The sequence below is a fragment of the Pieris napi genome, chromosome 10 (genome assembly GCF_905475465.1).
Source record: "Pieris napi chromosome 10, ilPieNapi1.2, whole genome shotgun sequence".
In the NCBI taxonomy this organism is placed as follows: Eukaryota; Metazoa; Arthropoda; class Insecta; order Lepidoptera; family Pieridae; genus Pieris; species Pieris napi.
In genome coordinates, this window is record NC_062243.1 from 1,530,870 (window position 1) to 1,552,184 (window position 21,315).

Below are 21,315 nucleotides of genomic sequence, written 5' to 3' on the forward strand. Positions count from 1 at the left end.
GAAAATTGTTATATATAGATTGTGATTTCTATATATAATTTGTAAGTATAATCTACCTTGTAATAGTAAAAAAATAAAAACATTATTTTCAAAAAATATAATGTTTGCGTACTTAAATACTTAATAATATCTAATTGTCAGTCCATGAAATATATTTCTTGGATAAAAAGCGATAAAAGATAAAATTAAATCAGTTTTTGGCACACGCTTTGTCATATTCAAAGGATTAATTGTAAGCGTTGAAATCAACATGATCATAGAATTATATGACATAATATGTACGTATGACGTGTTTATCAGAAAAAATAAGGAAAGCCTATTAGACCACAAGCCCATGAACAAAAAATACCTGTGAAATGACCCAACGTGAATTACGCTTAGAAGGCTGTTACTATATCTGAAAATAGCTCTGAGCACTATGCCGTCATTTCTGAGCGGTACATGTGAGTACGTGAGTGAATGGACTTTCTCAGATACAATGGGGGAATTTCGACTAATTATTAATGTACGGCTTTGTTATAAGTGTATAGATGATTGAAAATAAATGTCCAAAAACCTAGTGCCGTACAAAAGTGATGGTGCTGGAAGTCGGTGCAAATTTTTAATTCGACGACAGTTGCAGAAGCAATATAGGTCATTTATTACTGTACGGCATTTGTGTGATTCCTTTTGGACACATATACAGATACTTTACCTGTAAACGCCGTACATATTCCCAGCGGAGCGGTCGATAGCCAAGGTTCGCAACATATGTCTGATTAGCATATAGGTGATGATGATATGAATCAACATAAAATTAAATGATCTTGAGAGTACTTCACAAATAGATAACATTTTTCAGCATGCCGTACATTTTTTGTGGAACACATAGGTGTATAGGGTAAATTACTTTTCTCAGAAAAGAGTCATTTTCCGGTGACTTTTATCTGTACGGCAGGTTATTAATTCTTTAGACAATCTTCAATAAAAGATAAATGCCGTACACTTTCGATAGTCCGCTACCACCGCCTACCAATACAGGGCGTCCCAAAGTTATGGGAAATGAAGGGAAAGTACCTTAAATATCGTAGATAGGGTATTTTACTAAAAGAAGACTTTAAGTTATTTTTAAAAGTTATTAATTCTGCATTCAAAGATTTTTTAAAAATTACTTGCCTCGTCTGGGCATCGAACTGACTTAAATGTAAAAAAAAACACCCCTACTTTTATGATGCCAATCGAAAGAATGGCCAAAAACTAATAACTCTTCTTAAGTAACATAGTATTTTAAAAGAAAGGAACAGCGTGAATATATCTTTTTAATCAAATTAAAAACATTATCTATCGTATTCGGCCTAAAAAAATCCCCTACGAGTCTGTTACTTTAGAAAAGTTATTAGGTTTTGGCCATTCTTTCGATTGGCATCATAAAAGTAGGGGTGTTTTTTTCTTAATTTAAGCCGGTTCGATTTCCAGACGAGGTAAGTAGTTTTAAAAAAAATCTTTGAATGCAGAATTACTAACTTTTATAAATAACATAAAGTCTTCTTTTAGTAAAATACCCTATCTGCGATATTTAAGGTACTTTCCCTTCATGTAACTTTGGGACGCCCTGTATTATATATATTTTTGTTAAAAATATTTTTCCTTTACCTCTCTGCTGGTACGATAAGGCTGTAAATATACTTTACAGCCTTATGGTAGTATACTCAGATATGTACAGTTATTAATGACCTTAAGGGACACCTCAAACGTCGTTGAAGTTTTTATCAGCTGTAAAGAATAATCTGGAGTAAAATGTACGGCATCTGGTTTTTTTTGTTTATTTATATTTGTTACATATAAAATAACAATAATCTTTGAAAATATTACTCCCCATATTACTCTAGGAGCATTTGAAAAGTCATCTAAATTTCGGAAATTTCATATATTTTTAATCATAATATTTTTATTTGTTACCATTTATAATGAACGGCTATAATGTACAACGGTAATATTTAGTAACATTATGTAAAAAAACAAGTTGCCGTACATTATTCTCTGATCTTACAGCAGTAAGAACTTGGTAAATCCTGAAATTTCAATAAATATTTAATTACACAAATATTAACTATAATATTTGGACGGCATAATTATAAAACATTATTGTCCGTGTTAAATAATATTTTGAACATGTTGCCGTACATTTTACAATGACCTTAGGGTATATGGGTGTAGGGGTAGGGTTCCGACCCTTGGCTTTCGACCGCTCCGCTGGAAATATGTACGGCGTTTACGGGTAAAGTATCTGTATATGTGTCCAAAAGGAATGACACAAATGCCGTACAGTAATAAATGACCTATATTGCTTCTGCAACTGTCGTCGAATTAAAAATTTGCACCGACTTCCGGCACCATCACTTTTGTACGGCACTAGGTTTTTCGACATTTATTTTTAATCATCTATACACTTATAACAAAGCCGTACATTAATAATTAGTCGAAATTCCCCCATTGTATCTGAGAAAGTCCATTCACTCACGTACTCACATGTACCGCTCAGAAATGACGGCATAGTGCTCAGAGCTATTTTCAGATATAGTAACAGCCTTCTAAGCGTAATTCACGTTGGGTCATTTCACAGGTATTTTTTGTTCATGGGCTTGTGGTCTATATGTCAATACTACTAAAATACAGCTTTCTTATGGTGAAAGAATTGAAATTGATCCAATAAGTTTTTACATTACAAATCGTGATACAACCGTGTTTTTTTTTAAAGACAATTCACACCAATTGACCTAGTCCCATGCTAAGCTGGTGAAGCTTGTGTTATGGGTACTAGGCAACGGATATACATACATATTATAGATAGATAGACATATAAATACATATTTTAAACACCCAAGACCTAAGCACTACACCAAATGCTCATCACATCGATGTTCGTCTCAGCCGGGGATCGAACCCGGGACCCATGGATTCGCAGTCAGGGGTACTAACCACTAGACCAATGAGTCGTCAAACAAAACTCTTTATCTCAAGGCTTTTTATAACTAAAATAACTAAAACAAACCTTTAAAAAACTTTTTTTTTAATTAAAATATAAACTTTAATAACAAAAGCTTAACTATAGAATTATGTTAGTGATTGCAGCAAATGCAATAACAATGATCGATACCGCTGCTGTCATAGCTGATCCAGGCAAATCTGGTGTTGGTGGAGGGGTGACATCTGGTCTTGGAACTGTTGAGGGATCGACAATGGGGTCTGGTGGTGGGGTCGATGGCCCAATATTATCATCTCCATTTGTCAAATAGTTATCAAGGTCATTTTGAATCTGGTCTGCGAAGGTTAAACTATTGCGAGCAGATTCTGCCGCTCTATAGATGCTTGTGTAGGCGTCACCCAAGTCAGCTTGTGTTTGGTTCAGCCATAATTGAAACTGAAAGACAAAAATACATACACAAATAAAATATGCAAAGTGGAGATTAATTCATAATAACCGAAACAACAGAAGCCACAGTTTGTTTAAAATGCCAAATGTTGATCTATTTTAAATATTGGTTTATATCTTATGAGAGAGTTAGATAATTCGGTGTCAGTATCTCATCCCGAAGACCTGCGTTGTTCTCCTTCCGTATTTAATGGTTTTTATGGAGGAAAACATCATAAAGAATAATCATTGAACTTGTATTTATGAAAACTTATCAAGGAAACAGAAACCTAAGGCAAAACCCCGTAGTTTGTAGTAGTAGCTATTGTTTTCTATAATAAATGTTTATTTATTTATTTTATTTATTTATTGCATTTTAGGAAGATTTACAGTATTTTAACAGAAGGTAAATTATGGTTACAATAAAATAAAGTCAGTACTAATTACAAATCTCCACCTATAGATAATCCATAAATACCTTAAGGAGATAGGAGGAATAAAATTAACATTTATTAATTTATAATACTATGAAACAATTAAAGAACTTAAGTTAATTAAAAAATTAAAAAAATAGTATGACTATTCTAATGGAAATAGTTGTAGTGTAGTAATGTTGCCAGTATTAAATGTTTTATTAATTCAGGTTGTATTTCAAATACAATAAATATTACACTTTACCTCGGTGATTTGTTCTGTTGATCTAAGTCTTGCAGCAACGCTTCGTAACGGAGACGAAACCGAGCCGAAGCTAAAATAAGTAAAATTCAATTACGTACTTGTTGATATAATATTAACCATATAAATAATATACAAATTGTGTATTCAAGCACTGAGCTGCACTGAGTCGTCCAATTGTCAAAATGGTTTGAGAACTTTGGTACAATTGTGAAAATATTTTTTCATATAAATTATTGCATAGCTAATCCGAGGTCTTAGAATGGATGAAAAGAACTGACAATAAACTTTAGGTCAATTTATTAATCGGCAAGTGTCTTTAATAATAATCGATTATTAAATGATATATTACAAAAGTAATTAAAGATCGCACCCAGTTCCGAAATTTAAGCGAGTTAAGGCATTCAATTTATCGGAAACTTTTTAATCTTTACCAACAGTTGACTTTTAATTGAAGCCTCTGAGTGCAGATATCAGTATGAAATTTATATTTTTTTAAACTAAATATATAGAATACTAGCAAACTCGGCGAACTCCGTTTCGCCACCAGATGGCTTCGTTTTATGTAACATTTCGTTTGGTGATCCCGCTTTTCTGTTGAAATTTTTCCTGAATTTTCTTTACTATAAACCTCACGGAGCCCGAGACCTTTCCAACGAATGCAAAACCGTGGAAATCGGTTCGTGCGTTCTGGAGTTATAGCGTCAGGAAGGAAAACACGACTTATTTTTATATAGTAGATTTCACAAAACTTACGCATTCTCAATATCTGTTAAATTACTTTTAATAAAGTTCCACACGATCTGGGTATTTCCTTCATTCCCTGTTAGAGCTGTGTTGAAAGTTGTGGAATAGTCTTGTTCTCGAATTTCATAATTATCTTTTACTAGTGAAGTAAGCAACCTGTATAAAAAAGTAGATATAAATCCCCCAACCAGTAATTATTGTTTAAAAGGCATTCGACGCAGAAGCAAAATATACGGTATCTCTTATTTAGAATGGGCCCATTAGACTAAAATTGGGTTAGCTGATGACGACGCGTATCTCGTTCGTATATACTTAATATTAAATTTCTCATGTAAATAAAAAATAATTTTTGTAATGAGAAATAAAGTTCTTTAAACATTAGTATCGCACAACTTATCATTTGTCAAATTAGCCACGTCATAAATATAATTCTACTATGTAGCTACAAAAACAAAATATATATTTCCTCTTTTTCTGTCCAAAATACTATTCATTTGTTGTGTAAAATACTGCTATTACACACAGTACAGTTTGTATTTTCATTTAGCTGTTGTTTTTGTACAGGAAACATTTATATACCTTAATTGTGTTCACTGTGATTGTTGTAAAGAATTATTATTGTAGCGTGAAAGATACATAAAAGCCTATATGGATATAGATCCATTGTTTAAATTAAAAAAAAACTAAATTTTGTCAATAACTACTCACTCATTCAGCGCTCTTTCCAGAGGCGTGCATCCTAGGGTTTGAAGCAATACAATTTTCTCAGTGTAAACGTTGTGTTCTATGAATCTCTTCCACATCGTTGCATAGTCATTGTAGTTATTGCTGGCGCGGAGTCCATTACAGTACACCCAGTTACGATTGTTTACTGCTACTCTGAAAATCCATTACATACAATTATTATATGGGAACAAGCCCTGCGATTCTGTAACTCACTTTTCGAACTCACACAGCGGTTTTCGCATCGGCGGTCGCTCTCAAATCAGTCGTGAAGCAGTCATTTTATGATTTGGCTTTCTGATAAACAATAAACTACAAGCTCCCACCTTTTCAGAATACCAAATCATAAAATGACTGCTTCACGACTGATTTGAGAGCGACCGCCGATGCGAAAACCGCTGTGTGAGTTCGAAAAGTGAGTTACAGAATCGCAGGGCTGATGTGAAATATATGCAATGACGCAATAGTTTTAATATTTACATACTCCAATTGATCGTCGATAAGCCGCCGGAATTGTGTAGTTGCTGATGTTCGACACGCTTCAACGCCCATATTACACATCACTGGGGCAATTTGACGTCTCAAGTACGACCTTATGAAGCTTTCACCAGAGATTGGAGTGTATCCCAATTCGTTCATAAGTGGTGTGGCCCATCGTATAATTTGTCCCTGGTAAATAATGTTAATAGTTTTTTTTTTTTTTTTTTTTTTTTTATAGAACGGGGGGCAAACGGGCAGGAGGCTCACCTGATGTTAAGTGATACCGCCGCCCATGGACACTCGCAATGCCAGAGGGCTCGCGAGTGCGTTGCCGGCCTTTTAGGAATAGGTACGCTCTTTTCTTGAAGGACCCTAAGTCGAATTGGTTCGGAAATACTTCAGTGGGCAGCTGGTTCCACATAGTGGTCGTGCGCGGCAAAAACTGCCTTGAAAAACGCTCAGTTGTGGAACGGCGGACGTCGAGGTGATACGGGTGGAATTTCGTATTCTGTCTCGACGTCCGATGATGAAATTCAGCTGCAGGTATTAATCCGAACAACTCCTCTGAACACTCTCCATGGTAAATGCGGTAGAAGATGCAGAGTGACCCCACATCTCTACGCAACGCCAAAGGATCAAGCCGCTCGGAGAGGGATTGGTCGTCGACGATTCGAACCGCTCTGCGTTGTATACGGTCAAGTGGAAGGAGCTGGTACTGGGGAGCCCCCGCCCAGAGGTGAGAGCAGTACTCCATGTGGGGCCGAATTTGCGCTTTATATAGTTGCATGCGGTGGCCCGGAGTGAAGTACCGCCTCGCCTTGCTGAGCACACCAAGCTTTTTGGAGGCTAATTTAGCCTTTCCCTCCAAGTGACCGCGAAACTGAACGTCGTTCGATATGTCAACGCCAAGTATTCCAATGCTGGCTGTGGCATTAAGAAGAGTGTTTTCGAAAAGAGGAGTAGCGACAAAGGGTGTTTTTTTAGCGGAAAACGCGCAAACTTGTGTCTTCTTGGGGTTAAATTGGACTAGGTTTTGTCTGCCCCAGTCTGAGACTCCACGTAGTAGAGTTTCAACTTCAGACACAAGTTTGTTCCGGTACTCATCAACAACTGCCCGAGAAATACCTGCCCGGCCAGTGTAAAGAATATCCCCAGTGCTGTCATCCGCATAGCAGTGAATGTTGCTAAGTTGCAACATATCATTGATATGCAGAAGAAATAGGGTCGGGGATAGAACACAGCCTTGTGGGACCCCAGCGTTCACAGGTTTAAGGTCGGAGCATGCTCCGTCGATGACGACCTTGATGCTCCGATCGGCCAGAAAGCTGGAGATCCAATCGCATAATTTCTCGGGAAGCCCATAGGCTGGAAGCTTCGAGAGCAGTGCTCTGTGCCACACCCGATCGAAGGCTTTCGCTATGTCCAAACTTACCGCCAGCGCCTCCCCCTTGGACTCGATTGCCTCTGCCCACCTATGGGTAAGGTATACAAGGAGGTCACCAGCTGAGCGACCACGACGAAAGCCGTACTGAGAATCGCTAATCAACTGGCGGCCTTCTAGATAACTCAAGAGCTGGCTATTAATAATGGTTTCCATTATTTTGGAGAACAAGGAGGTTATAGCTATTGGGCGATAGTTGGACGGATCAGAGCGATCGCCTTTTTTTGGGATCGGATGTATCGAAGCGGTCTTCCAGCACATCGGGACAGTGCCGAGCGAGTACAGGTACCGGAAAAGGCGCGTTAAGACCGGAGCCAACTCAGGAGCACAAGTACGCAGCACAATTGGGGGGATACCATCCGGCCCGCTCGACTTATGAATGTCCAAGGAAGATAGTGCTTTGCGGACAGCACGTTGCCGGAATGTGATTTCCGGCATCGAGGAATCACACCGCGAAATGGTCGGTGGTGATCTCCCTCGGTCATCCAAAGTCGAGTTGGACGCGAAGAGACAGCCCAAAAGGTCGGCTTTCTCCTTCGCAGTGTGGGCCAGAGAGTCATCCTCCCTGTGCAGTGGCGGAATGGAGGGCTGACAAAAATTCCCCTGGACAGCTTTGGCGAGAGACCAGAAGGCTCGAGTCCCTGAAGGGAGTTGGGCCAATCTCTCGCCAAATCTGGCAATGTGCTCTGACTTTGCCTTAGTGATTTCCAGTTTGAAGGACCTGGAGGCTGAGTTATATGCTGTTTTAAGTTCGCTGGTATTGGCATCACGAGATTTCGCCGCTTCCGCCCATGCCTTAAAGCATTCTCGCTTTCGACGCGAGGCCGCCTTGCAAGAACGTTTAAACCAGGGCTGAGACTTGCCACCGATCGGCACCGCAGAAAATGGAATAAAGAGTTCCATGCCCTGCAGAACCACTTCGGCGACAGAGGCGGCGACGGAATCTGGAGCTTCCGGCGAAAAGCACATAGGCCCCCAAGGGTAGGACGCAAAGAAAGACCGCATCCCGTCCCAATCTGCTGACTTATAGTGCCAAATACGGCGACAACCCATAAAGCGGGGCCGTGAAGGGCGCGTAGATGGCACAGTACTCCGGACCACACAATGATCTGATGAACCCAATGGCGGGTCAACAGAGACTTGATAGTTCTCCGGATGTGAAGTCAGCAGAAGGTCCAACAAAGAGGGTTTATGACCATCCACATCTGGTATTCGCGTAATCGCAGGGACCATTTGTGTCAGGTCGTAGGCTAAAGCAAAGTCGTGAAAGGATCTTCCCGCGTGATCGGTAGTTTCAGAGCCGAGCCAATCGGCATGGTGGGCGTTAAAATCGCCAAGTATCACGATTTCAGCGGTAGGAACCCTTTCGAGCAGGGAATCTGTAGCCATTTGGATGTGCTCAATGAGTCGGTCAGTTTCGGTATTTCCGCTATGGGACCTATACAGGCATGCGTAGAATCGCGGATGGTCATCGCAGTCTACGCGCAGCCAGAGGTTAGATAGGTCCCTTCCTTCAAGCGTCCCGAGGCGACGAGAACAGATATCCTCCCTGACGTACACGCAAACTCCCGCCCGCGGCACAAATGAATGTTCCAATTTGTACCCCGGGTAGGAGAGGTAGGAAGTATCAGCCGGAGAGGAAATCTGAGTCTCGGTAAGAAAGAGCAAGGCCGGCTTCGCAGTCTCTAAATGGTAGTGGACTGCGTTGATATTGGTATTGAGCCCCCTAACATTTGTGAAGTCCACGGCGAGTGTGGACGGGGGTGCCTTTGTAGGATTGCTCCGTTTGCCCCGAGAACGATTAATGTTATTTTTTCCGAGCGCAGAATTGCCCCCCCCAGAATACGAAGGGCAGCCTGTGCGTCCACCACCGGGCGCAGAGTGTCCCGGTGTTGGACGCCCAGAGGGGGATTCTCCACCGCAAGCGCGTGTGGTACCCCCCTGGGGTAGTTTAAGAAACACATTGTTTCATACATTGGAAGTTTATTTAATTGTTTCTTTGGTTACATTGGTATTGACAAGGCAAGAACGAGCCCTCCATTTCTATAGCGCTGAAGTCGCAAACTTAACATATCGTGACATAAAACTAAATTAAACTCAATACTGACGTTGTTATTAAAATTATTAAGGTCTCTGTATTGTCCCTATAATTAAAAGTAGCAAGTACCAAGCAACAGTATCCTAAGCGTGATATTCTAACTTCTATATTCGTCTGTTCAGATCTTTGGTGTATGTTACAGTAACATATGCTTTGCACAAAAAAATATCTTGCACAGAAAGGTTGACGTGTAAATGAAGCGCTCCATAAAATTATTATAAATTAAAAGTACTTAACGTATATTGAAGTAATAGATACCTCTAATCTCGCTAACAGGGGGCTACCAACTAGTCTGTTTCTTATCCAAGTGAAACCAGTCATGGCGGCCACCCAGGGGGCGTAGTCCTTCTCATATTGAAGGAAAGATAGGATGTTGAAAGCTCGTGTGTAAGTCATAAGTCCTGATCGCGCGAATTGAAGAACATCGTCTACTATCTGTGGAACATAAACAAATGATAGCAAGTGCACTATTTGCTTAGTTCTGATGAGGCATCTTTAAGGACCTATCGGGTCGCCAAACTCCAAAAAGTACATTGTTTCTTTCCATTTTTCATCGTTTCTTGGAGTAGGGCGAATGGAAAAAATATGGTGGTGAGTTCATGTATTAATTTTGAAAGATACATGATTTAAATAACTTCGCTCGATAGAAAAAAATCCAAACATTGCCAATTTTTGACACTTTGAATTCATTTTATGACGAAAATGTATATGGAACATGATTTTGAAATTTAGACGATATATTTTATCGCAAGCCAAGTAATCCATTTCAGAATATAAAATTGATAAAACTACATTAATTTAATGTTTTACATAACTAATTGTTAATACGGGCCGGCGCGCCTCAGTGCTCCAGCTCTCCACTGCGCACCGCAGTCCACCCCGAGACACTGACACAGCAATTCGTGCTGGGATAGGGCCTTAAGATCGTGCATTCAAATTTCAATGCAATTAACAATAACTGTTATGAGTTTTGAGAGAGATTAACAACGTTAAATCACATCAAATTAATGGTTTTAAATGATTTTTCTATAGGCCATTGCGACATAATAATCTATGTACATGACAGTAACACCATTACCATATTTGCAAAAAATACACAGGGATAGAGCGGGTGATTATTGTGAAACAAACTGTGATATACGTCCTTGTAACAAGATACCACAAATAATATTAAGTTACTAATTTGACCAACATTTCTGAAAAGTACTCGAAACGTCAAAATATTTGTAATTACACTTGTTTGATCCGAGAATTTAATACTAATGGAAATTCAGTATCACGTAAAAGAGTAATTTTTTTCCTATTCTTAAAGTTAGTAGCTTGGTAATTATGAATAAATAAATTTATAATCACTTACTTGGGCACGATTATGTTCATGTATTTTGGTTCTGTCAGCACCTCTTAGTGCCACGATAATCAAGTTCCAGGTGTAGTCGTCGTAGTTTACTCTGTAGTAACCTGAAACATACTACTTACTAAGAACTCATATACTATATAATTGTCAACTACTGCTATAATCAAGTTTTTAATGTTAATATTTTTTGATATAAATATTTCTTATACATACACACATTCGTATGCCACAAGGAAAAACATTTGAAAAGTGTTTCAATTTTCTTATTATAAGTTTTCAATAACTAAAAAATATTTCGTTAACTTACTGAAATTAATATGAGTTTGATGTAACTATTACATTAACGGCTTAATATTTAATTACATTGGACAAGATTCGTATAAATAATATGACTTTATTTATGTTTTTAAAAATTGATGCGGTGAATAAGAAGAAATTAAACTAATCATATATTTTAAAAAAATATGGTTTCAACCGCTTTAATTCGGCCATTTTTTTCAATATAGCCCGGTACCATGATATTTCACAGAAGAAACAACATTTTAATTATCATAGATAATTTATAATTCTGACCTGTTTGTTGTTTATTAAATATGACCCATTCGTCACCCACAGTACCACGGTTCACAACAGTTACTGTTGAAGTCAACACATGAGATGGCTTCGTGTCCGTAAAGTTGGCATTACTGGCTGTAGTGAACGAAATTGGTATTTGCCAGTTATAATTAACTCTCGCGTAACCCGTGTTTATGTCAAAACGACGCTGAAATTGAAAGAAAATTCGTGTAATGTCTAATATAATTGTTAAGTCAGATTTATCCCTAGCTGACCCGGCAAACGTCGTTTTGCCACGTATATTTTTTCTAGGAAACATTTTAGTTCAATATAAATATATAATAATACTATAATAAATAATAGGGGTTAATCATAGAGGGGTGGCAATCTAGGGTTGTAAGTATTATTGTATGTTGTATCAAAAAAAAATTGTCAATCTATTATATCTATATATCTATAATTGATCAAAATAGATGATGTCCGATTCTCAGACTTACTGAATATGGATAAAAAATACATAAGAATCGGTCGAGCCGTTTCGGAGGAGTATAGGAACGAACAAGGTGACTCGAGAAATAATTATATTAGATAATAAATTAACCAACAAAATGAGTGTAGGTTATAAAGTGGAATGAAATGTTCTTGCAACAGAATTTCGAATGAATAAGCGCACAATTACAAAATAAAAAATTGTATGTTTATAACGTGAAAACTACTGAACAACAATTAATTTAACTAGTTAAAAAGTAATGTCAATCTAGCAGACTTTTAGGATTACATAACATATCTGAGAAATTCTTTATTAAATAAATATTTAAATAGTTTTTGCATACTCATATAGACAGTAGCTCTACGATTGGAGAATAAAAATTTGATATGTATTTTATATAACAATACAATATTTATTAAGATATTTTATTTCACATACACGAAATACGTAAAATTTAATAATACCTGTGTAATAGTCATGTCACCAGTTGTATGGTTAACATCGACGTAGATAACTGGTACTCCTGGTTGGTCATGCCATGTCTTATAATACTCAACAACTGAGAAGTTTCTGCCATATTCTGAAATCGCACCCGCTTGCACTGCAGTATTGTGCAGCGTTTGTGACAAGTCGCTTGGTACGACCGTTTTGTAGGAGCTGTGCAAATTTTAGGTTCATCAGAGGGATTAGGTCGATGGCTAAGTGTACTTAACATTTACCATTTTTATATCTAACCTTTGATCTTTACAGACGTGAAATCTTTACTAAAATTATTTATTAATTAAAAAAGCTATTGTTCAGTCTATGTTTTTCTTATAAGAAAGAAGGTGATCAGCCTTTAGTGCCTGACTTGCACTTTTTCGGTCTCGGATGTTATCACCGCATCAGCTAGTGTTAAAAGTTGCCTAAATTATCGCAGTATAGCAGTAGCTCTAGACAGAAGATGAGTAGATGCTTCCAATGGGAAGTCACTCCACATGACAGCACCACAGAAAAAATCAATCATAGCCTTAGGGCTGATTGCAAATAACCGCAGAAAAAAATTAATCGCAGTATATTCAAACAAAAACCTACTTGTTCTTTAAATAAACTCGTAGGCCTTGTGTGTGTACGTCAGTACCGAGCAAATGTTCCGTCATTCTGATTATTGCTGCTCCCTTGTTGTACGAAATTGTGGAGAACATGTTACTAATATCACTAGGGCTACCAACATTTGGGTTGGAGAGAGGATGATTGTCTGCTGAATCCGCGAGCATAGATGTATGCACTTGTTCCGTTATGAAACGTATGTCAAAACGCATTTCATATTCAACCTACAAATAAATGTATATTACAGACTTAAATAAAAAAATATCAGTTGTAAAAGTAATGAATGTAAGTGCTGTAAAGCGTTTAACTCCCGAACCCAATAAGTTATCCACAATCTCGGATTTAAAACAATCTGAGATCAGACCGTCACAGTCGATCGACCTCCTATCTGCATCCCAATAACCAAACCCTACGAAGACAATCCATTTTTGGCGACGGATAAAATGCTCTTTGTCGTTCAATTTTACCGAGTTTTCACTCATATTTGATAATCAATGTAAACCAAATAAAGTAAATAAAACCATACAAATAAAATTAAAATACACATGAGTATGTTTAAAACATAACAGTTTTTTAATTATTTAAAAAACTGGTGTAAGTTCAAATCTGTTAAAATAATTAACTGTTGAAATCGAGCTTTCGTCAACTGTTTTTCATACAAAGGTCTATCACCGATACGACCTCCCATGGATAGCTTGTATCGACATATGGCTATTACAATCCGTCCATTGGTTATTGGCACACTTGTTACAACATTTGGATACTACTATCTCAGATAGTGGTTTATCGATTGAGATAGGTTATTGGGCTCGGGCATAAAACTTTGTGTTTAGGTAAATTAGTAGATAATAAATTAATGTTTTACTATGAATTTGTTTATATTTAAATTATACTTCCATGTTTTGTTATTCTATAAATCACAATGATTATCAATATTATAAATTGTTATATTCTATTAGTTAAGCAAGTTATTAAATATGTTAAATTGTTTTCTATAAAATGCGTCTAATAAATTAGTATATCAGAGCAATGGCGCTGGTGTCAGTACATACGTAGTTTAATAAAATCAAAGTCAAAGTTTCAAAAAGCCTGTTAATGCATAGATCTACTAATATTGGCAAATAAAATAAACCATATATAATAAAATAACCACGACGGTTTCGAACTAATTTGACTTTGTTATTACATTATAAATACAATTGCAGCTGAAACCAGCGCCATTGTTCCGACAACTATAATCCAATTTTCTATCTATTCTCTAGCACTCACCGAATGTGTAAGATAATATTGGTAGTATCTAGCGAAACCCTCATTTAGCCAGGTGTGACCCCACCAGTCACAAGTAACTAGGTTACCAAACCACATATGGGCTATCTCGTGAGATAGAATATAAGCGATAATTTGCTTGGCTTGATCGTGAGTTTGTTCAGGGTCGTACATTAGGTATGCCTCTCTGAAACGGGACGGTTGCTCTTTATGCTGTATTTAAGTAAGGTAGGTATATATTTTACATCGAAGACCAATTCGCCTTCGAAAACATTGTAAAAAATAAAGTATTTCCAATTGGTCATTATTTATGGTTTTATCATCAAGTATTGTAAGTGATTTTTTTATAGAACAGGGGGCAAACGGACCGGAGGCTTACCTGATGTTAAGTGATACCGCCGCCCATGGACACTCTCAATGTGAGAAGGCTCGCAAGTGCATTGCCAACCTTTTTAAGAATTGGTACGACATTTTAATATGATTTTGTCATTAATTTACCAAAATATCAAATACTTAACACAAGCGATTGATATTTTAACACAGCTGTTCGGAATTTGTATGATACAGTTCAAACTCAAACTCATAATATCTTTATTCATATAGGTAAACAAGTAGAATCGTCAAAAAGAAGTTAAATTAATTGTAAATTTACATTTACTGCCAGTTTGCAAGTCAAGGGCGTAGAGAGGGTAAGAAGAACTGGCATGAAACTTTCCGCCACTCTTTTGAATCGCCAAGTATTGAGTCATACAAATTCTTTGAACTGGAGCAAATCAATCCCAAGGATTAGAATTATTTCAATATTCGTCAAATTTATAAAAAGCTTTATTGATTAATTTTCGTTTCGAGGGCTTTGAATTTATTTAGTGACAATTCTCTAATTGTCACCGGTACAAAGTCATATGGAAAGTTTGTTGAAAAAAAAAGGTTTTTGAGTAAAACTAGGCAATACTGGTCACTTGCCTTTAAAATAGTACACTGATTGCATTCTTTTTTGATTGTATGTATTAAGCCAAAAATACCCTAGGTATAAGTAACTCACCTGTAAGTGAGCAATCCCCAGTTTTCCATGGCCCCTGCTGAGAAATCCGGAATGGAAGCTTGAGTCATTTTAAGGTTTGGTGATAGGCTAAAGAAATCCATATCCGTGTGTTGGCTCATATTGTCTAACAACTTTTGCCCCACGTCAAACGCGTAGTCACTTTGATTTTTACCCATTGCTCCAGGCCGAGCAATCACTTCGTATTTCAATAGACCATCCTCCGGTGTTTTATTGGTATCATACTCAGCAACAATTAGTGCTATTAGGTATGTTGACATAGTCGGTGTTATAGTATAGACATCTTCATCAAAGCCGCTTAAACAAAATAAGTCCTTATGAAGTTTGATAAAGTATTAAAGGGATTGTAAAATTAATAATTTGACCAACAACCGTAGCTCGTAAACAAATATATTTTATTATATACAGTACTAGCGTCCCACCGCTTCGCTTACCGCTAACTTGCGTACCAAATATATGTACGTGAAAAAAAAACAGTTGCATGGTTTCGACTGGAGGACCCGAAACACTGAGATTTTTATACAGATACTCATAGATAATGCGTATATAGTATTCTTTTTTGAATTTAATATCATTGATAATTTAAAATATTAGTAACTTAAAGAAAAAACTTTTTAACCGGATTAAAGTTATACAGTATTATTATAAATTTACAATTATTTAACATAATAAGTCACCGTGACCACGCACGCTATAAAGCACGCGAAACGTCGGTTAAATTTAAAATTATGTTAAATAATTGTAAATTTATAATAATACATAACTTTAATCCGGTTAAAAAGTTTTTTCTTTAAACGTGTAAAGGTTATTTATCTATTTATTTACAGCCCAATGGCCAAACTTAGACTAAAACAATAAAATACAATTAAGATTTACAAAATTAACAATAAATGCTACCCCAGGTATACTCTGAAATCGCAGTATACTACCTCCATAAGCTTCCCAATTTGTTATGTCAATAAAAGACAATACTATATTAGTAACTTACTAAATAGTCATAGGAAATTACTTACTTCATTACGTTTACGATGGTAGTGTTTTGGCGGGTACAGGACCAACTCTTGAATCCAGTGGGTCGGCGAATGCGAATGCTAAAGGTCGCTTTAAAAGATGGTTCATCGTAACAGGGGAAGGCAGTCCGACCACTAGTCGGCTGGAATTGTGTAGTTGCCATCCAGCTAAATATTTCAACAACAATATTTTGTGCATAAGTAAAAATATAGTCGCTGAAGAATGATAACCTCGTATGTCCAGAGAAACAAACATTACAGGAAACGAACAAAAATGTTTAATTTCGTCAATGTTCGTTAAAATATTATTATGTGTTTGTCCATAGTTTTAGATGGTAAAAAGAACGTATTTATTAATAACGTAATTAAGTCCTTACTTCATGATTATACCAGTTAAATGACATAAGAGATTAGAATAAAAAATAAATGGCTTTTTGACATACGAATTTTTTTTTTATATGCAAACGGGCAGGAAGCTCACCAGATGTTAAGCGATACCCACCGACCATGGACACTCTCAACGCCAGAGGGCTCGCGAGTGCGTTGCCGGCCTTTTAAAATACATACAAAACCTACAATAAACTTAATTTTAAGCATATCTTGCATACTTCCCAAGTATTCAAGTTTTTTAATGAGAATTTTCTTGAACCTAGTAAGTAAATAAAATTGAAAAAAAAAACCTTTACATTATGACAAAAAAAACTAACCTTACGGATTCATTATAAGAATTTCGGAACCAACTTCTGTATAACCCCGCCATATCTTTTCTTAACCCAGCTCCAAAGCCAAATTGTAGTGTGTATTGAACAGGATTTGTTGCATTGTACTCTAAAGCTGCACCGGTTCGAACTTTCAAAAGTTCCAGCTCTACATCCCGCACCATATTTCCTAGTCCTTGTACTAATACAGTATCTCCTCGAAGAAGCCTTAAGGAAGTTATATCTAAATCCTTAGAATGCAATACAATTTCCTGAACATTCGCTTGAGTGGCAACAAGTGTTATTTCCACCGTGCCAGAATATGTTAGCTGATCTATGTCAACAACCCAAAGTACGTCATAATGGATAGGTCTGGTGGTAGTGGGAAGTCTGTACTGGGAAGTGCTTCTTGCGGCAAGGTCAGTAATATCTTCAGATTTGACTTCAAAGATTTGTCCCTCAAGTTGTTCGTCGATGAAAATAGTATTTCTTGAGCTTGGTGGTGGTGGTGGAATTGCCGAGGCAGCTAAGGCCAAGGACAATACTAGAAAAAGTGTCGCCATCTGAAATATCAGAATGCTAAATCTTTACACAGAAAGTCACTTTTTACAATGGATACCTTTAGTTTTAGTCAAATACGCAACGCAATGCGTCAATAAATTGGTTAAAGATAATAGATATGTTTAGTCATTTCGTAAACAGGCGAAATTTGCAAGCTTTAGTTTTTTCTTAATAGATTATTTTATGAATTAGGTCTACCAATGGGCATTTTAACTGGAAACACAGCTTGCTTTAAATGTGCAAACCACTAACAAACCAATGCTTGAAAACTATGATGATATTGACATTTCGCCTTTTGAGAGCAGCCTTGCGATTCTGTAACTCACTTTTCAAACTCGCTAAACTTCGCGATAAGGAAGAAGCTTGTAGTTTATTGTTTATCAGGATGCCAAATCGTAAAATGACTGCTTCACGACTGATTTAAGCGCGACCGCCGCTGCGAAAACCGCTGTGCGAGTTCAAAAAGTGAGTTACAGAATCGCAGGGCAGGGATTTTTTCACGTTTATTGGTGAAAGCAATCGTGAGCAAATATCAAGTCTGGGTGGGTTCTTCAAAATCTTAATTTGAAATCAGACATTGATTAAATAATTTCACCTATCGACATTTAGAACTTATTCTAAATTCACTCGGCAAGTCATTCAAGCGAAATTGATACTAATATTAAAAATAGCAGAAGTTTTCTATATTTCCGAATTTACTGATATATTTTATTCACATTAAAAACTAGATTATTCTGGTATCATTTATTAGCCTTGTTCCTGATACTAACTTATCGTTTCGGTATATTTATATTATCGTACTTTTATAATCATAAACACGTGACAAATGACAAACAAAAGACCCCGCTTCGTCTACGAAAACAAGGATACAATTTCTTCTACTATTTTTGAATGTTTGGACCAGGTTTAGAGCGAGTGCAACAGTAGGGTAGCGAAAGGGGATATGAAAATACCATTTCCATCTCGTATTTAAAAAAAGGCAAGGAACATTATTGTTTCGCTAGGAACTGAAACCCGCTCTTTTCCACGTGCCCTTTTTAATGTAAAGGAATACATAAAGAAACGTAAAGATCATATTTATATAAAATTAAATATATGCAAACCAATGTTGAAAAATTACATTAAAATAATTTATTGATTATTTTCCTTATCAATTAAATTCTCACTTTTTTTTCGGTGTGTCGTAAAATTAGGTATAATATTATTTAATAACATTGATAAGATCTATAAAGAATCAACTTTTAGATAAAATATTGAGTATGTCTTTATATTAAATATCAAATTCTTTATCGTGACAATCATTATGATAAAGCTATATAATTGATACAATTAGGTTGCAACTCTGAAGTAGTTATTCATAGTCTAAATTACTTAAGTAGAGCAAGTGGCTCTTGCCTAATAGGGGTAGATTATTATTCTTTTCTTTTCGATGAGAAAATTTAAAAATCAATTTACAATATAATTGAAAGTATCAGTTAGAAGAAGTTTTTATTGCAATTGTGCGCAAGAGTAAATAATAATAAACATAAGTATGAAATGGGTGTTTACTTTATTTAGTAAATAAGTTAGTAGAGGGATTTAACCGAAAGCTGAAAGAAAGTAGTTTATTTAACAAAGAAAATAGTAATTTTATTTGCTAACTAGTTTTGAAGTAAAGCTTACTTTTATTAAAATAACCGACAAAGTAATAATAAAAATAAAAATAAATCAATGGCGCTACAACCTCTATAGGTCTTTGCCTCAGATTTCTGGATCTGTTTCATGATCATTTTTAAATCTAATAGGCAAGTAGGTGATCAGCGTCCAATGCCTGACACATGCCGTCGACTTCTTGGGTCTAAGACATGTCGGTTTCCTCACGATGTTTTCACGATGAAAGAAAGCCGGGGATCGAACCTACGACCTCAGGTATGAGTGTCTCTCGCTGAAGCCACTAGGCCAACACTGCTCAAAGTAGTAATAATAATAATTAAAAATGGATAAACAGAAAAAAAAATCTTGTCAACGTGGCAGTGTATCGTTGAGCGAGGAAAGCGCCGACTCCAGGTTCATTGGTAGGTTCTATCTACTAGGCGCCAACTGAAATCTTTAATTAGCGCCTGTGCAGTTAAACCCCATGGTCTAAGAGTATTTACTTCCAAAGATACAAAGTTCTCTTATATTTTAGTCGTATATTATTTTCAAAAAACAAAATTATTTATCAAATAACTTGGAAAAAGTTATTATTATAGTGTCAATATGATGAGTTGACTAACACATGTAAGACAGTGACACCCGGTTTATATTAATTAATAGATACTGTGCGCAGCCGGGTTTGAACACTTCTAACACAATGGAAATTAATTATTTCAAAGAATGTATATTCCTTCAACTTTCAGGCACATTTAAATTCCGACCGTCCCTTTTTTGAGGATTATTCTTTTGTATTGCGCAATAAACGGCAAAAAAATGTCGAGAGGAATATTTTAGCATGTTTCTGGAATAGGCAGTGTACAAAATGGGGAGAAACAAGTGATTAATATTTTTGAGAATAAGCATCATTGCTGGGTTTAAAGGTCATCTAATACTACTATTAAACTATTACTAAAGTATCTTATATCGCATAGAAATATATAATTCCTTATAGATTTAAATATACTTATCTTTATAATAGAACTAGCAGATATTAAAGTACTGTAAAAAAAAGGACTCACCTTAAAGCGACTCCACCAGTCGACTTCTCCAATCCTTGTAATTATGTTTGATCCAATTTCATATCACCAATATCTCATACTATCTTAGATAATCATATTGTAGTATAATTGTACTTAATGATAAAATTTTCGTCGTCGGTTTTCACGGAAAATCCTGTTTCATATTGTTATCTCACTTCGGAAAACATTTAAAAAGAATAAAAATATTAAAAGTAAAATTAGTATTAAAATTAAATTAATTATTACCACCCTTAAAATTTAGGGGTTTAAAAGATAGACAGTAGCCGATTCTCAGACTTACTGAATATGCATAAAAATATCATAGGAATCGGTCGAGCCGTTTCGGAGGAGTATGGGAACGAACATTGTGACACTAGAATTTTATATATTTTTTAATGAAGATACGTGTGTATTTATGCAACTGCTAAATTATTTATAATTTTTAATAATTAATATTGTAGAACCTGAAGTTGTTAAAGTTTACAAGTTGAATATATATAGGTAGAATTACAGGACATATAGATATCAAATCTTTTTATCAAACTATTTTTGGAAAGCATGTAGCAATATAATGTATATGTCACCGTAAAATTGTAAAAACCGTTAGATTGTAATCTATCTCGCGAGATTGTAAACTGTCGAAAGATTGTCAACTCAACATACTGCTTGCAATTTAACGTATTATTATTCGGTAGTTATATGAAATTGTTGGGAAGTAAAATTAATCTGTAATTGACCAAAGAAGTTTGAATGATAACTAAGTTAGTGTAGTACAATCTACCGAATACCGATAACCGATAGATTACAATCTAACGGTTTTTACAATTTTACGTTAACATATATAAGAAGATCATTTTGATTTGACGTAGTCAAAGTGTAGACGCCACGAAAGGTTCAACTACGCTTTGGAGGTTTGCCATTATTTATAGTTAAATGTATTAAATGAAGTAACTCGATGTCTTCTTTTATTATTATATAAATTCT

At 36.0% G+C, this 21,315-nt stretch overlaps 1 protein-coding gene across 1 annotated transcript; it reads right to left on the reverse strand.

Annotated features, from left to right (window-relative positions):
• Positions 1–3,032: 3,032 nt before the first annotated feature.
• LOC125053382 (membrane alanyl aminopeptidase-like) lies at positions 3,033–20,402 on the reverse strand. The gene is made up of 15 exons (XM_047654730.1): positions 20,332–20,402; positions 17,087–17,640; positions 16,383–16,547; positions 15,352–15,666; positions 14,313–14,496; positions 13,029–13,267; positions 12,419–12,611; positions 11,483–11,672; positions 10,913–11,013; positions 9,814–9,990; positions 6,021–6,205; positions 5,522–5,692; positions 4,823–4,969; positions 4,070–4,139; positions 3,033–3,400 (listed from the first exon to the last, which is right to left on the reverse strand). Exons 2-15 carry the CDS (start codon positions 17,638–17,640, stop codon positions 3,086–3,088), a joined length of 3,006 nt encoding a protein of 1,001 aa, XP_047510686.1. The 5' UTR covers positions 20,332–20,402; the 3' UTR covers positions 3,033–3,085.
• Between the last annotated feature and the right edge of the window lie 913 nt (positions 20,403–21,315).

Excerpts from the sequence above, each read along its gene's own strand:
- LOC125053382 (XM_047654730.1), bottom strand. The coding sequence starts at position 17,640 with ATGGCGACACTTTTTCTAGTATTGTCCTTGGCCTTAGCTGCCTCGGCA. Across the intron at positions 15,667-16,382 it reads ACCATCGTAAACGTAATGAA|CGGCTTTGATGAAGATGTCT; the intron begins GTAAGTAATTTC and ends ATTTTGTTTAAG. Across the intron at positions 3,401-4,069 it reads CAACAGAACAAATCACCGAG|TTTCAATTATGGCTGAACCA; the intron begins GTAAAGTGTAAT and ends TTTGTCTTTCAG.